Genomic DNA, 16,066 nt, shown 5'->3' with positions numbered 1-16,066 from the left:
AAGATGGTCATCTGCCCTGCACAAGACATGACAACAATAAAGAGACAAGGTGGTGGGAGATAAAGGGTTTTTTATTACAGCTTGCTAGCAAGGGGGAAGATGGCTGACTAATGTCTAAAAGAACCATCTTACAGAACAAAGACTACAGGCCAGTTATGTAAGGGTCTGGTTTCCATGTGAGAGAGCTATCTGGTCTCTGTGTGGGGTCATCCATCTGATCTCTGGGTGATGGCAGACATCTGGTCTTAGTTCTGATAATCTTTTGCTTTACTGGGTATGCATCAGAGATGAGAGCCACACCCTATACCCAGGCTTTTTAGTTGTCACAGATGATTGCCATCAATGTAGACTATCTGCCCAGGGGTCATCACATTCCTCAGGAACTAAAAAGAACAGAGTTATCAACTTTCAGCAGCTGGGAGGGGTCATAAAATCTACAGAGTATGTCAGGTTTAGTTAATCAGAGGTCATTCAAAAGTTGCAACGTGGTTTCTTTTCTACAACATGACTCCCCTTATATCAACCTTGTTTTGAGCTGGTATCAATTCCTCCCCCCTTTTTCTTCATCCCTCAATCTTGAGGGCTATCCTGTTGATGAGGGGCACAGGATGTTCCATCTCATTGAACCAGTGTCTTAGTAAGATGGTGATGCAGGTAGGCTCCCAAAGTTAGGCCTATGTTCTATAAGCAAGTAATCAGGTATTTAATAAGACAAAAACAAGGGTAATGGTGGGAGCCAATTATAAACCAGTTCCTGAGCCCTGGGGGCAGCCAGCCAAGATGATTTCTAGATGTCAGAGTCAAAGCATCTTTTGTAGTTTGAAATGTCTCTGATGATGTCATCAGGTATGTAGATATCTTTCTGAGTGGATTACATAGGAACAGATATGAATTTCTCTTAAGTTGATATCAAGTTCTCCAGCTTCAGTTTACAAGCCTTCAGGCAAAAAGGCAAGTTCAGTCTTCAATGATTCCAAACGAAAATGTTAGAAAAAATTGAAAACGTTTGTTTTGAGATTTGTAGCCAGAAATTTCAGGAGACTAGAACTATTCAGGATCTAGTCCAGTTAACAGATATAAAATAAAAACATCAAAGACAATTAACAGAGCTAGAATCTAACATCCATGAATATGTACTCTAGTTTCTACTGGAACATAATTTTCTCTCTACCATCACTCTATTTTTTTTTTTTTTTTTTTACAAAACATAGCCAAATTAAGACTATCTGGTTTGCAAAATAAGTCCAGTTTCAATAAATTTGGCCCAATTTTTTACATGAGTCCAGCAAGAATAGCCATTCATCATATAGGCTCTTTTAAATCTACCTTGCTGGAAGTTTTTATAAAGAAACTCAAATTGAAGTTTAAAGGCGTCTTGAAGCCAAGGAAACAAAGCCAAGGATTTGTCATCAGGCTTAACCTGCAATACCGTCAGAATTGGGTGAATTTCTCTCTTTTCAAGGTTTGCCCAAATATTTAGAGGCTCCTTGAACCTGCCAGAGAAATGATCTTATTTACTTACCTGTTAAGTTTGCTGGGAAAGCTGTAAACAAGATACCAGGCCAATATTTCCAAGTGGCTTTATTCCATGGAGTCCAATCTTTGTCTATTAAAGCTTAGTCATACCTGAGCCTATGCATTTTTCTCTCAAATATGACATTCCAGACAAAGCCATGGTAATATAACCAGTGTTTCCAAATGTGTCCTGTTATAAGGAGAACAGATTCTTATGGAACTTATGCAAATAATTCTATTGCCATGAAAATAATACTCACTCACTCACTAAGAGTTTCCAAGTTCTAGAGGGATCAGGTATGGAGAAAATAACTGTTTCATTTCTGCTTACAAAGGTATGGTTTACCAAATTGCTGTAAATCATAGCTAGCTTGAAAGAAATGAGAAAAAGATTTACTTAAATCTGAAAAAAAAACATTAAAAGTCAGCAATATTTCAAGTAAAAGTCATAAAAATTAGAACTGTCCTCATCAGTTCATTCACTTCTATGTAATTGATTCTTGACCTTAATCTTCTGTTAGCAGTTTCATGAAGTCATCATGGAAAGTTCTGTAATATTTTTCATCTGTAATCTCTTACCCAGTTCAGTTTTATGATCCAAAAGTTTATCATAGGTCCCCATGAAACAATGCTTAGCTATCCATTTAACTGTGATGACAACCAAAGATCTTGAAGGCAAACCTAGAAAGCCAAATAGTTAATAGAAACTTAATAGAGACACCTCAGTCTTTTTGAACATAGGAAATTATTTTAACAGAATATAATTTTTCTTTCTTTTAGGTAGACTTACTCAAAAAAAAAAGAAAAACCATTTATAACCTCTTTATCAAAAGCAGACCAAAAGTTCAAGATAATGATTCTTTTAAGAGAAAGAAGACGAAATTCTAAATTTGCACCAGCTTCCTTTTGACGTTAAAACTTATTCACTTAATTAAATTTATTTCAATCTTAGCCAACTAAGATTGTGACCAAGCAAAACTCTTTTCTCAGGGTTCCTCCCCCCAAACCTTCTATAGTTTTCTTTTTTTTACATTCAGAATTTGTCCCATGCCTTCTTTTCTTTCTTTCCCCCTAGTGCTTTTGGACAAATTTATCTTTATTAACAAAGCAAATATCTCTATTCCTTGCACCTCCTTTCTGAAAACATACATTTTAGTTTTCTTATATACAAACTTTCTAGAAATATATTTTCTCTCATAGAAAGTTCATCATCATGTACAAAACATATCTATCAACATACCCTAAGCATGTTTTTAGTTGCTGTGAGGTAAGAAACCAAAGGGAGACAAATCTATGCTTAATAATCAACTTCTAATATTTTATCTTATGTGGACATGACCTAAATACTCATCACAATTTTATCATTTAACTTAATTTAGTAAAACCCTAAAATGTTAAGTTACCAAAAAGCATTTGGACGCTGTTTTTTCAAGTATACAGGCCATAAAACATTATTATTGTATCCAAAAACTCTTAACCATTTCATCTATCTTAATCATTTGTTTCCAACAACTATATTTATATTTATATTACCCATGAAAACTTCATGAGACATTAGACAAAATTAGCTATCTTTTAAAGCTATGATTTTTGCTGACAAATGTGTAACAGATAACATGAGATTATTTGACTAGTAAATGAAGGCTGCATATCTGCATTGTATCCAAATACTGACAAATCTCGGAACATGCTTATTTCAATCAAACCAACAAACCTAAACAAGCTTTCATTCACCAAAGATTATTTCATATCATGTTAACTTGAAAGACATTTGGGTTATGTTCTATTACATTTAGAAATAAATTATGTAAACACTTACTTCAAGCCAATTAAATAGAGCTCTTAATTTTGGCCATACCATCCGGAGGTAAAATATCACACTTATATAACATACCTATAGACACAGATACACAGAGTCTCCACAGACACTATTTTAAAATTACTACCATGACTCAGGTACAATAATACAAAGTTCCCAGTTATGAATCCAAATTTTGTTTTAAGCCAGTTTTACTAATATTTGTGGAAAAGACACTCAAGAAGCTAGATTTTTGGTGAGGACACACTTATGCCTGATTTTCTTTTTTCTTTTTCTTCATTCCTAGGACTTAGTGATGGGCTAGATATTCCCTGGAGGGTTTGCAAGTTGCTTGAGATTAGGGAAGTGGATGGACCTTGGACAGCCTCTAGAGCTGCATTTCTAGTCTTGCAAGGATTTTTTTAAGGACAATTGCTCTTGATTTCTCAGAAATTGGGTTGTAACTTAATTGACAATTTCAGATTGATCTACTTGTCCAGCTACATCACAAAGACACAGAGAAACCACTCAAGTTTTCTCCAAGATGGAGTTTCTGGGGCATAACCCATCCAACTGAAAATGTTTCTAATAAATTAAAATGCACCCAAGGGGTGAGTCTCCCAGGATGTTTGGGGCATTCCCCACAATGGTAAAGCCCATGTCTGATTGACAGTGGGCCTGGAGAAGGGTGCAAAGCCCAACTGCAATTCTCAATATAGTTATAAGATTTAGTTAATTCCTACTCAGCCTTCTGCGCCAGCACAAGGCAAACTAGGGAGGTAAAAGGCCTGGGGCTCCAAATGCTGGGGTTGACAATTAAGTCAATGGCAGAAAGTTTTTCAAGTTTTTGGTTTTACAGAAGGTCCATGTTCTGCTCAGATACAGCCTGAACTTAACTTTGATATACTGACAACAGAGGAGGTCATGAATGAGACAGACAAAGAAGGGAAAGAGATGATAAAGGCTTGCCTTCATGGCCTCTTCCCAAGGGTTATCAGGATAAGGGTCACACAAGCAATTGTTCCCATGCTGGGACACACAACCCTGGCAGGACAGTTTAAAGAATAAATTACAGTTCTCCTGTCTCTGTTACTGACTCAGTAGGTGCCTAAAATAGTCAGCAGGTTCTTGACAGGAGAGAAAACAGGGTCCCAGATTGTCAATCAAAGGATTGCCCTAGTGCCAACCTTGAATCACTCCAGGTACCCAAACAGATTAAGAGAACCCAGGACTGCCAAGACAGGGCACCTCACTTGGGGTCACTGGACTGATCAGGCCTGGAAACCAGAGGAGAGCTGCCAGGGGTGGAACGTGGACTCTCTGAAACCAGAAGCCAGAGGAGTCCTCCCAGGGGTGGAGACTTCGACTCTTTAAATATTTCTTGGTTTCTTGGTTCCAAAACTCAAATAGAGCCCAAAGTGGCCCCTATAATTTTAATTTATCCCAGCTTATCTTGCCAGCTATTTACAGCTATCCCCATTTTAGGAAGTTTTTCCCAAGGCGGCCACAACAAACAAGGTAATTTTTCTAAAGAGAGGTTGTTATGATTCCCAAGAAACTCAGTCCCCAAACAACCAATTTTAAGCTATTTACTAACACAGACACAGATTCAGAAAATCCAGACACCACTGAACTAGTTCTCAGATTTAGGGTAACAAGTCCTACAACTGTTCCCACTCCGAATGTGTGCCCAAATAGTCCCATTGGACCCCAGAGGGCCTTGCCGTAAACAGATGGACCCCAGACAGAGGGAAAAGAATTTTATAGTCATCCCCGAGATGACTTACCCTATTCCAGATTGAGCCCATGGACTTAATATATGTTGCCATTACTCTTCCTACCACAGTGAGCAATAGGAAGCAGCAAGCTTGGGTGCAGGAAAGCAGGAAAGGCAGTTCCTGGGGACAAAGAGAACCTCTGCAGCCTCTAAGGACTTACCCAACAGGTTGCCCATCCAAGGTGAACTGGCCATGAGCAGGACATAAGGTCCCATCTGGGGTGCCAAATATGTTACCACCCAAGGGGGATCACCTGCCCACAGCAATACATGCCAATAGTCAAGAGGCAAGGTGATAGGAGAGAAAGGGTTTTTTATTGCAGCTTGCTAGCAAGGGGGAAGATAGCCAACTAATGTCCGAAAGAATCATCTTACAGAACAAAGTCTATAGGCCAGTTATGTAGGAGGCTGGTCTCCGGGTGGGGGCAGACACCTGGTCTTAGTTCCTGTAATCTTTTTTTTTTTAATAATATGCATCAGAGATGGAGCAATGCTCTATACCCAGATGGTTCAGTTGTCATTGATGATGGCCATCAGCACAGACTGTCTGCCTGGGGATCATCACATTCAGAAGGAACTCAAGGAACAAAATTATCAACTCACAGCCACTGGGAGGGGCCATAAAATCTACAGAGCATGTCTGGGTTAGTTAATCAGAGGTCATTCCAAAGTTACAACATGCTTTCTTTTCTACAATATGACTTCCCTTATGTCAACCTTATGTTGAGTCAGTATTGAACAGTTGTTATGCTTTAAATTTGAGCAGTATTTGAATAAAAATGGTGATACTCATTGAGAGAAGCATAGTTTTGAATGTCGACAACATGAAATAACATTTTTTCATAAACCAGTAAATGATTGTGGATTTTGTCCCCCAATACTGTCTTCTTGTTGGTGAAAATCTATAATACGGAGAAAAATGAAAGAAAAGAGTTTACCCAATTGTTTACTGACTGTATTGAGACTCTTTCCACCTGTCCTTTTGCTATGTAGATGTCACCACAATTGTCACTTTCCTTTTCCAATTAACATTTTACAACAAATGTGCTAGACATCAGCAGAAGGTATAAATGATAGCCCTGAATATTCTTTTAGCAAAGTATTCTATTGCTTTATATTTGACCACCACCTCACCAACTCAGCAAGACCCCAAAGCCTACATCTGGGGACAATTGAGCCTTCAATCTCGGCTACAGCTGAGCAGGTCTGCCTTTCAGCTTTTACTATAGAAGAGGAGCTCAGGAAATGGGTCTGATACTAGGTGCTGAAGGACCCACATCTCCACTCCCCAGGCCAAATCCCCTTTCCAACTGTTTCTTTTTCTTGGCCATCAAGGTATAATTAGCATAACTAATTAGCATAACTATACCCAGGAAGCACTGTGTAGAATTAGCATAACCGAAAAGGAACTTCCCTTTCAGTTGGAAGTCTAGGCTACCTCTATTTCTCAAAGCTTCATTTCACAAGCATTCTTCAGCTGATCTTTCACAATGTCATCTTGCCATTTCTGAGGATACGGTTCTGGAACAGGAGGGCCTGGTCCAGCCCCTGACCCTCCCTGCCCCCTGGTTCAATCTAGGCTTCTTCCTTTGGCTATGCACTCACATATACACATGGCTGAGTCTCCAAAACTATTATATTCCCTATAATTTCTACTTTATGTGGACCCCAGAGATCATCCACTGCAACCTGGCAGTTTCAAGATAAACAATAATCCCACCATGTCCTTAGAATTTCTATGCATCTGCGACTGGCTACATGCTTTGCTCACATCATCCTGGTTACTCTCCAGGCAACCATATGAGTTCCCTTTTTTTACAGATGAGGAAAAGGAGGTGACATAATTTGCCCAAGACTATGAGAATGCAAGCAACCTAATGAGACATGCCATCTGCAAGGTACCTTTCCTAGCAAGATAGGGCCCCTAACGAATAGGAAAACTAGGAAAATCAGATAGAGGCCACAAGATACACATTTCACAGCCTCTGGACTTTCCTGGGCTCAAGCATGCACTCTAGTGCCCAAGAGCCCACTGAAGGTGGCCCTAGCCCCATTAACAGAGTAAAACTCACACCCAGGGGTGGAGAGCTAGCATGCTAACGATACATGCATTCCATCTGAGGGCATGCTACATGACAGTGCAGGTGTAAGCACAACCCCCACCTCTACATGCCATGACAAGGCCCTCCTCCCCAGTCATGGCCTAAGAAAAACCCCACAACCCTGTTCCCTAACGAGCTGATCACCTGCCCCTTTTCTTTCCTCCCCAGCTCCCTTGAGCCTCTCCTGTGCGCAAGCTAATAAGATTTTACTTTTCTGCTCTTGTTTGTTGTCTCTCTTGATTTCTATCCTGGGGGACAATAAGAACTCTGGTAGCTACTACAAATCTATCGTGATATTTTAGGGCATTTAAAATCTCCTTCTGATGAGAACACTAGCTAAATATGTTCATTCCAGCTCAGACAGTGGGCATGTGTTTCTGGCAGGGATTGCTGTTCTGTGCTTGTCCCTCCCTCCCAAGCAAGCAGCACACTCATTGGTCTATCAAGTGGGAAGTGAAGCATTAGATTTGTCTCCAGCCAGACCAGGCTCTATATCCCTACCTCATTCTCCACAGATCTTGGCAATCTATAGAAACAGAAAGTAGTTTAAGGGCAAAGCATTTATTTGTGATCAAAGAATTGCAATTTTGGGAACACAGATATACGTAGAAACCATAGTGGTGTCCTGATTATAAGAGAGGACCTCAGGGTTTTTAAGGGAAAAAGGGAGGAAGATGAAGTTAGTTGTATTAAAGAAGAGTTCATCGGTGCCAGATGAGGTAGGCTAGGATTGTAATTCATAAACTGGCTTGAGATTCAGTCATCAGGCAAAAGGCTAGACTCATACTTCATTGATTGGTTAGCAATTCAATCATCAGCAAAATCCAATTTCATCAGTTCTTACAAACAGGATATTCTTGTCCTTACTGACTGCTTGGAATGCTGGCAATTTGACCCAGTTTGGAAGACAAAGAAAACAAGATGAGCAAGGCAATTCCTCTGAAATGGCTGCCCTGGCTTCATTTTAACACACTGCACTCATGTCATCTATCACGATGTGCAGACTTGGGAACATGATTTAAAGTATCAGCCCCACCCCCATTTCTAAACTGAGGATAATAATATTTATCCCAAAGGGCTATTCTCAGGATTTAATAAAATGATGAATATAAAGTAATTAGAGCAGTGCTACAGTGTAGTCCATGTCCAATCAAAGAATGCTATTACTGCTGTTATTATCCCACCAATTATTCTCTAGGATTCTCAGAAATCTCACCATTCATCATCCCTCCCTAAACCTTGTGGCCAGACTTTTGTCTCTTCTCTCTAGACCCACTCCTCCCTCATTTCTCACTAGTCACCTCCTTGTGCCCCCAGGAAAGAAGCAGCTGAGGCCCTAACCTTGCCTCCACCACGCACCAAAGTGTGACTCCTCTTACAAGATCACTCTGGGATTCTTTCCACCAGGGCAGGATGCAGGGCCATGCTGGTCTCCTTGCCCTCCCATGTGCCCTCCTGTTCCTGGTAAGTCCAACCCCATTTTCCAGTGTAGCGTGCACAGGAGGGTTCTGAGGTTCTTGCCACCCCTGCTTCACCACTGTCTCCCTCGCAGGTGAAGAGGCAGCAGTTAGGCTGGGGGACCGGGCCTCAGGGGTGGTGTGCACTATCACCTTGGCTCAGCTTGGCCATCCTACCATGCATGCCCACACCATGATCAGCTCCATCCACTTGGTACCACTGCTACCGAATCAAGATGAGTTCACTCCCTTGTGACCTAAAGTCAGACTCTCCACCAGACGTAGCTGACACACAAAGTAAAGTATATTTGTAGCAAACAGGAGACTATGCAGAAGCATTTCCAGAGTTATGGGACTCCCCAAACAAAGGGAAGGAGGTCCTTTTATTTTGGGTGGGGAATGAATATTTCAAAGGGAAGTTTTGTCATCACATGTAGAGGTGGGTATTAGCTGGCACGGGCACAGTCTGAAAACATGTTCTCAATACATCACATGTTACACTGATAAGGCTAGGCTCCTCCTAAGCAGAGATTTCAGTATTACGATGAGGAAAAAGGGCATTTTCTGGTCACCTTCAGATCATCTGGGCAGGTGCTGCCCTTGCTGTGAGGATCAATTTGATTCAGGGCAGTTGATGCTGGCATCTCTTCCCCACATAGCTCTGAAGAACATCCTTGAGGGAGTGTTAAGCACCTTTAAACTTCCTCCAGCTGCTTAGGGCATGCACCTGTGACTCCACAGTCACTGGACAGCAGGAACCCTGAGAGACTCCTCCGACTGGCCATGTTCAGACAGATGTGCAGTGGGATTCAGTCCTGAAAGAAGATAAAGTCACCATGATGGAGGTCAAGGATGGCACATGTATTCTGTCTGTCTTGGAGGGTGGGAAGCGCAATGCAGGCATGTGCTACTGCACTTCTTGGAACCAGCACAGCTACACGAGCTGCCCTGTACCCCATGCAAAAAGCACGTGGACTCCCTACTCTGTCAAGGCCTGGCAACTTTCACTACCTCTGGGTCCCTTTGGTTACCCTGGGGTCATCCCTCATTATCCTGGACTCTCCTAGACGTCACCTCCACCCATCCACTGCAGGTAACAGATAGAAAAAGAGTCATTAGTGCACAGGCTGACACAGACTCAGGGAGCTATCTAGTCAGCTTAACAAGACAGGGCTATCTGCAAGGCCCCTGGCCTAATAAGGTAAGGCCCCTAACCAATTGGCAAGCTAGGAGAATGAGATAGAGGCCACCAAAACCCGCATTCGCAGCCTCGGGACATTCTTGGGCTTACACATGCACCCTAACACCCAAGAGTCCACCGAAGGTGACCCTAGCCCTATTAGCATAGTAAAAATCACAGCCAAGGGTGGAGAGCTAGCATGCTAATGATACATGTGTTGCATGTGGTGGCATTTTGAACAACAGTGCAGGCACAAGCACAACCCCACCTCTGCATGTCTTTGCCTAATAAAAGCCCCAGAATCTCGCTCCCTAATGAGCTGGTTACCTGCCCCTTTGTTTTCTGCACTGACCCCCTTTTGCCTCTCCTATGGACAAGCTAATAAACTTTACTTTTCTACTCCCGTTTGTTGTCTCTCTTGATTTCTATCCTGGGGGATAGTAAGAACCCAATGTTCTGGTAATGGTTTCATTAATCTTTTCTATTTTCCTTTTAGTGACTCTTTCATGTATTTCCACTCTGATTTCTATGATTTCCCTCCTTATACTGATTTCTGGCTTCATTTGCTCTTTGTTTTCTAGTTCCTTTAGGTGTAATGTTGGAGTGTTTATTTGAGGTTTTTCTTCTTTTCAGAGTTGGGACAGTATTGCTATAACCTTTCTTTTCAGTATGACTTTTCCTGCATCCCATAGATTTTGGTATGTTGTGTTTCATTTTAATTTGTATTTAGGTATTTGTTTTATATCTCCTTCAATTTCTTAACTGACCAATAGTTATTCAGTAGCATAATTGTGGCTTTTCCAGCTTTCTTCTTATAGTTTATTTCTCGTTTCACATCCTGTGATCAGAAAAGATGCTTGATGTTATTTCAAATTTTAGTTCAAATAAAGAATCTATGATTTCATAGGAGATAGAATTCTATAAATTTCTTCTTTTACTCCAGGAAAAGTAAATTATTTTCTCATTTGGAATTGCAGGGTAAAGAATCATATTGCCAAATGGTAAAAGTGGCTTTATTAAAAATGAAGAAATCGGTGCACATTTCTCAAATATAATTATATTGGCATTTTTCCATTTCAGTTACTGGAGAGTTTCTTCCATTCAGAAATACATGCCTGAATTGCTGAGAACAAAAGGGACGTTCCTTTGATGCAATCTCTGAGCAGTTACAACACAATTGAACATCTGGATATTAAAAAAAAAAAAAAGCCTTAATTCTCTGAGTGCTTTTCCTAGTAATTTAGAAAAGTAATTGGTTGACTAGTTAGGCCTGATCTCTTCTTTTGCTGCTTTTATTATTTCCATTTTCCATCATTGCTTTTCAATGATTACTGTTTTGTTGGAAAACAGACATTTGCGTCAATTTATCTGAGGAAAAGTTATAAAATATGTGATACCACAAAACTTATATTCAAGGACTTCCAAAGGAACCCAGAAGATCCAATTGCTGGTACACGGTTTTTAAACTGCTAGTTACATCATGAAGCTTAGGAGGAGGCTGAGTTTTTGTAGAAGTTGTAACCAGTGTGATAGCTCAAGCTGGATCAAGAAATTTGGAAAAGGGACTAAGCTCATAGTAACTTCCTCTGGTAAGTAACTTTTTTCTATTTTTGCCCTAGTAATGAAAAAATGATAGATGCTTTTTTGGAAAAACAATTTAGGATCACACTTATCTGACTGCCACATGCTTGGCCTTAGCATATGAACAGCGAGTTCGCAGCTACTAATCACTATATGTGAAAACAAAACTACTTCATAAATGGTTTGTTTACTTCCATAATTGTTAGCAGATTGAAACATTACTTTTAGAATACACACACAGAAATGATAGACTCAGACTAGAAATTAAGATATATTTTGGACCACATCTGTAAACATTTGGTATAAGTTATGGATTCAAGATGCTTTTGTTGTATACTGCCTTTTAAGCGGAAGATACTTTTACTAATTACCTCTTGTCTATATTTTGAGACAAAACATAGTGCTCCTTTCTCACAATAACCTGCAAAATCTATGTACTGGTTTTCATCTCATTCCTCCCAGCAATGCAAAACATGAATTCTTAGAGTAAATGACTATAGAACATTGATAAATCTCACTTATTATTACTCTAGGTTCTTAGATGTAGGCTGAGAGCAGTCAAAATTTATGACAAATCAATTGACTTGCATAGAGATGGATCAGTTTAAGGGAATATATAAGTTTAATAAAACATTTCAGCTCCAAAGTCCATGAAAAGAGTCTTCACGGTTTTACATCCTCATTTGCTCATTCATTCTGTCAGCAAATACTCAATGAAGACAGTTTCTGTGCTGGATAGCGGGGAGAAATGGGGGAAGAAGATAAAGATAGAAAACTTCCCAATACTCCAAAAACTTCTAGTCTAGTGGATAAGTGTTCTAACTTATACAGATAAATGTATTAATTATCTTCTAGTCTACAGGTTACATTAGAACAATGGTCAGCATTTGGAAAAAAACTTTCAATTTCTAAGACTAATTGTTACCTGCTTCTGTAAAAAATAGAATCTAATAAGAATTATCTCAAATATTATTAGCCTGAAGAAGGTGATCCTTCGTTTACCAGTATAAATACCTGGAAGTCCAAAAAAGAGGTGCTCTTTCAAGTTGAATGTATAAATTTATAGTGATATAGGTAAAAGTCAAATATCCACTTATAATATTTCTTAGTTGGATTATAGCTAAAAAGCTAAAAGTTATATTAATACAAATATCATTTGAGCAATATTACTTTTTTTGCACTAATTTTGTTAAAAATTTTGTTCAGACTCTTCACATGCATCAGCAACATCTACCTTAGGGAAACTTTCTAGATCAACTCAGGAGCTGAGTGTCTGTTTTGGGATCCCCGTACACGATGTCACTGGATATTTTATCTAAAGAGACAACTATCCATTTACAAACTAAAAGGAAATGATTTTTTTCATGTCTTCTGTGATTCTATAAACATGCAATGTAAACACAAACTGTAGAGCTGTAGTCCCGAGTAGTATTTACCAAATCCACGTTAAATTTCTTTACTTTCTTTTGCAAGTGTTAGTTCCAAAATTGGCATTAATTGAGTTCATTTCAAGTGGTGATCTTGTCCAAGTAGTAGTTTTTGATCATAGCAGAATATAAGAAGAGCATCTTTTAATAGGAGAGGTGGCACAAGGACTGAAACATAAGATGACTCCCGTTCTCTGAGGGATAATTTTGAGAAAGAAAGCCTCTCTTTATGTTCTGGCACTTTGAGTCTATCTGAATTCTGCCTGTTTTGTTTCTATATCACAGAGCCAGGATTTGCAAATATATTCTCCCACTTTTCATGTCATATTCAAGTTAGACCTTTAACTAAACTATCAACCGCTGGGGCAGAAAAAGAAATAAGCTATAATGCACAAAATATTTGTCATTTATTTCAAGTGCCTATTCCCAGAATCCATTTGGGAAGACCTAAAATCAAATACACAAGCACAGGCATACCTCATTTTGTTGCGTTCTGCTTTAATACAATTTGCAGATATTGCATTTTTTAAAAATAGAAGGTTTGTGGCAACCCTGTATTGAGCAAGTCTATCAGCACCATTTTTCCCAAATCATTTGCTCGCTTCATTTCTCTGTGTCATATTTTGGAAAGTCTTCCAATATTTCAAACTTTTTCATTACTATTGCATCTGTTGTGGTGATTTGTGATCAGCAATCTATGACATTACTATTGTAATTGTTTTGGAGTACCATGAACTGTGCCCACATGAGATAGCGAAGTTAATGCATGAACATTGTGTGTGTTCTGACTGCCCCACTGACTGTTCCCCATCTCTCTCCCTCTCCTTGGGCCTCTGTATTCCCTGGGACATAAAAATATTGAAATTAGGCCAACTAATAACCCTATAATGGCCTCTAAGTGTTCAAGTGAAAAGAAGAGCTGCATGTCTCTCACTTTAAGTTAAACCTATAAATGAGTAAGCTTAGTGGGGAAGACATGTTGAAAACCGAGATAAGCCAAAAGCTAGGCCTCTTGTGCCAGTTAGCCATGTTGTGACTGCAAAGGAAAAGTTCTTGAAAGAAATGAAAAGTGCTACTCCAGTGAACACATGAATGATAAGAAAGCAAAACAGCCTTTTTGCTGATGTGGAGAAAGTTTTGGCAGTCTGGATAAAAGTTCAAACCAGCCACAATGTTCACTTAGGCAAACATCTACTCCAGAGCAAGGCCCAGCTCTCTTCCATTCTGTGAAAGATGAGAGAAGTGAGGAAGCTGCAGAGGAAAAGATTGAAGCTAGCTGAGCTCCATTCATGAGGTTTAAGGAAAGAAGCCATCTCCGTAACATAAAAGTGCAAGGTGACGAAGTAAGTGCTGATGCAGAAGCTGCCGCTTCCAGAAGATCAAGCTAAGATAATTCATGAAGATGGCTACAGTAAACAACAGAACTTCAATGTAGATGAAACAGCCTTATGTTGGAAGAAGATGCCATCTAGTAATTTCATAGTTAGAGAGGAGAAGGAATTCCTGGCTTCAAAGCTTCAGAGGACAGACTGACTCTCTTGTTAGGAGTTTATGCAACTGATGCCTTTATGTTGAAGCCACTGCTCACTTACAATTCTGAAAATCCTAGAACACTTAAGAATTATGATAAAACGACTCTGCCTGTGCTCTATAAATGACACAACAAAACCTGGGTGACAACACATCTGTTTACAACATGGTTTACTAAATATTTTAAGCCCACTCAAGAGAACTACTGTTCAGAAAAGAGGATGTCTTTCAAACCATTATTTCTCATTGACAATGCACCTGGTCATCCAAGAACTCTGATGGAGACGTGCAATGAGATTCACATTGTTTTCATGCCTGCTAATGTAACATCCATTCTGCAGCCCATGAATCATGGAGTAATTTTGATTTTCAAGTCTTATGATTTAAGAAATAAGGCTATAGCTTCCATAGGTAGTTATTCCTCTGATGGATCTGGGAAAAGTAAATTTAAAACCTTCCAGAAAGGATTCACCATTCTAGATGAGGTTAAGCATATTTGTGATTCGTTGAAATTGATCAAAATATAAACACTAATAGGAGTTTGGAAGAGGTTGATTCTAAACCTCACGGATGACTTTGAGAGGTTCAAGACTTCAGTAAAGGAAGTAACCACAGATGTGGTGGAAATAGCAACTAAAAATAGAAGTGAAGCCTGAAGATGTGACTGAACCGCTGCTATCTGATGACAAAACTTTAACGGACAAGGAGTTGCTTTTTACGGATGAGCAAAGAAAGTGCTTTCTTGAAATGGAATCTCTTTCTGGTGATGATGTTGTGAAGATTGTTGAAGTGATAATGAAAGATTTAGAGTGTCATGCAAACTTAGTTGATAAAGCAGTCTCAGGGTTTGAAAGGATTGACTCTAATTTTGAAAGAAGCTCTACTGTGGGTAAAATGCTATCAAACAGCAACACACGCTACAGAGAAATTGATTGTAAAAGGAAGAGTCAATGGATGCATCAAACTTCATTCCTGTCTTATTTTATGAAATTGCCACAGCCACCCCAACCTTTAGCAACCACCACCCTGATCAGTCAGCAGCCATCAACATCTAGGCAAGACCCTCCACCAGGAAAGATTTTGACTTGCTGAAGCCTCAGTGGTTAGCATTCTTAACCAATAAAGTATTTTTTAATTAAGCCATGTACATTGCTTTTTACACATAATGCTATTGCACACGTAATAGACTACAGTATAGTGTAAATATAACTTAAATATATGCTGGGAAACCAAAAATTGTGTGACTTGCTTTATTGAGGTATTCAGTTTATTGCAGTGGTCTGGAACTGAACCTGCCATATCTCCAAGGTATGTCTGTGCAGTCAGACCATGAAATAAAAATAGAAGATCCAAACCATGAAGGAAAGCAGAAGAAAAAAGAGCTGTGAATATCTAGCAAGGAGCATAGGGTAAAATTTTATGTTCAAAGGTAGGAGAAGAACATAAAGTAGAATTCATAGTTATCGTTAACTGATGAAAAAAACACATTAAATTTTCAAGTAGGATATGTTTTCCCACCATAAAATTAGAAAAGGACTTTAATGCATGAGTCCTTTAGGAGGAAAGTGAAGTAATAGGGTGGACATTGCCTTCAACATACATTTTATAAAGTGGAAGAAATAGTCTTTCGCAAACCCATTTTATACCACTACTGCATCAACGCTTTGGGCATCGTCACATTGAATGTCATCCACAGAGG

The 16,066-nt window shown here is 39.3% G+C and overlaps 1 gene segment (V, D, J or C); it reads left to right on the top strand.

The window, feature by feature from the left end:
- Positions 1–11,255: 11,255 nt before the first annotated feature.
- Positions 11,256–16,066, top strand: part of LOC111773126 (T-cell receptor gamma chain C region C7.5-like) — a 35,915-nt gene continuing 31,104 nt past the window's right edge. Inside the window, 1 exon segment of the C gene segment in view lies at positions 11,256–11,418. Coding sequence covers positions 11,310–11,418 — 109 coding nt within the window.

The sequence above is a fragment of the Equus caballus genome, chromosome 4, assembly GCF_041296265.1.
Source record: "Equus caballus isolate H_3958 breed thoroughbred chromosome 4, TB-T2T, whole genome shotgun sequence".
In the NCBI taxonomy this organism is placed as follows: Eukaryota; Metazoa; Chordata; class Mammalia; order Perissodactyla; family Equidae; genus Equus; species Equus caballus.
The sequence above is the reverse complement of the archived record's forward strand: the minus strand, read 5'-3'. Positions and strand labels throughout refer to the sequence as shown.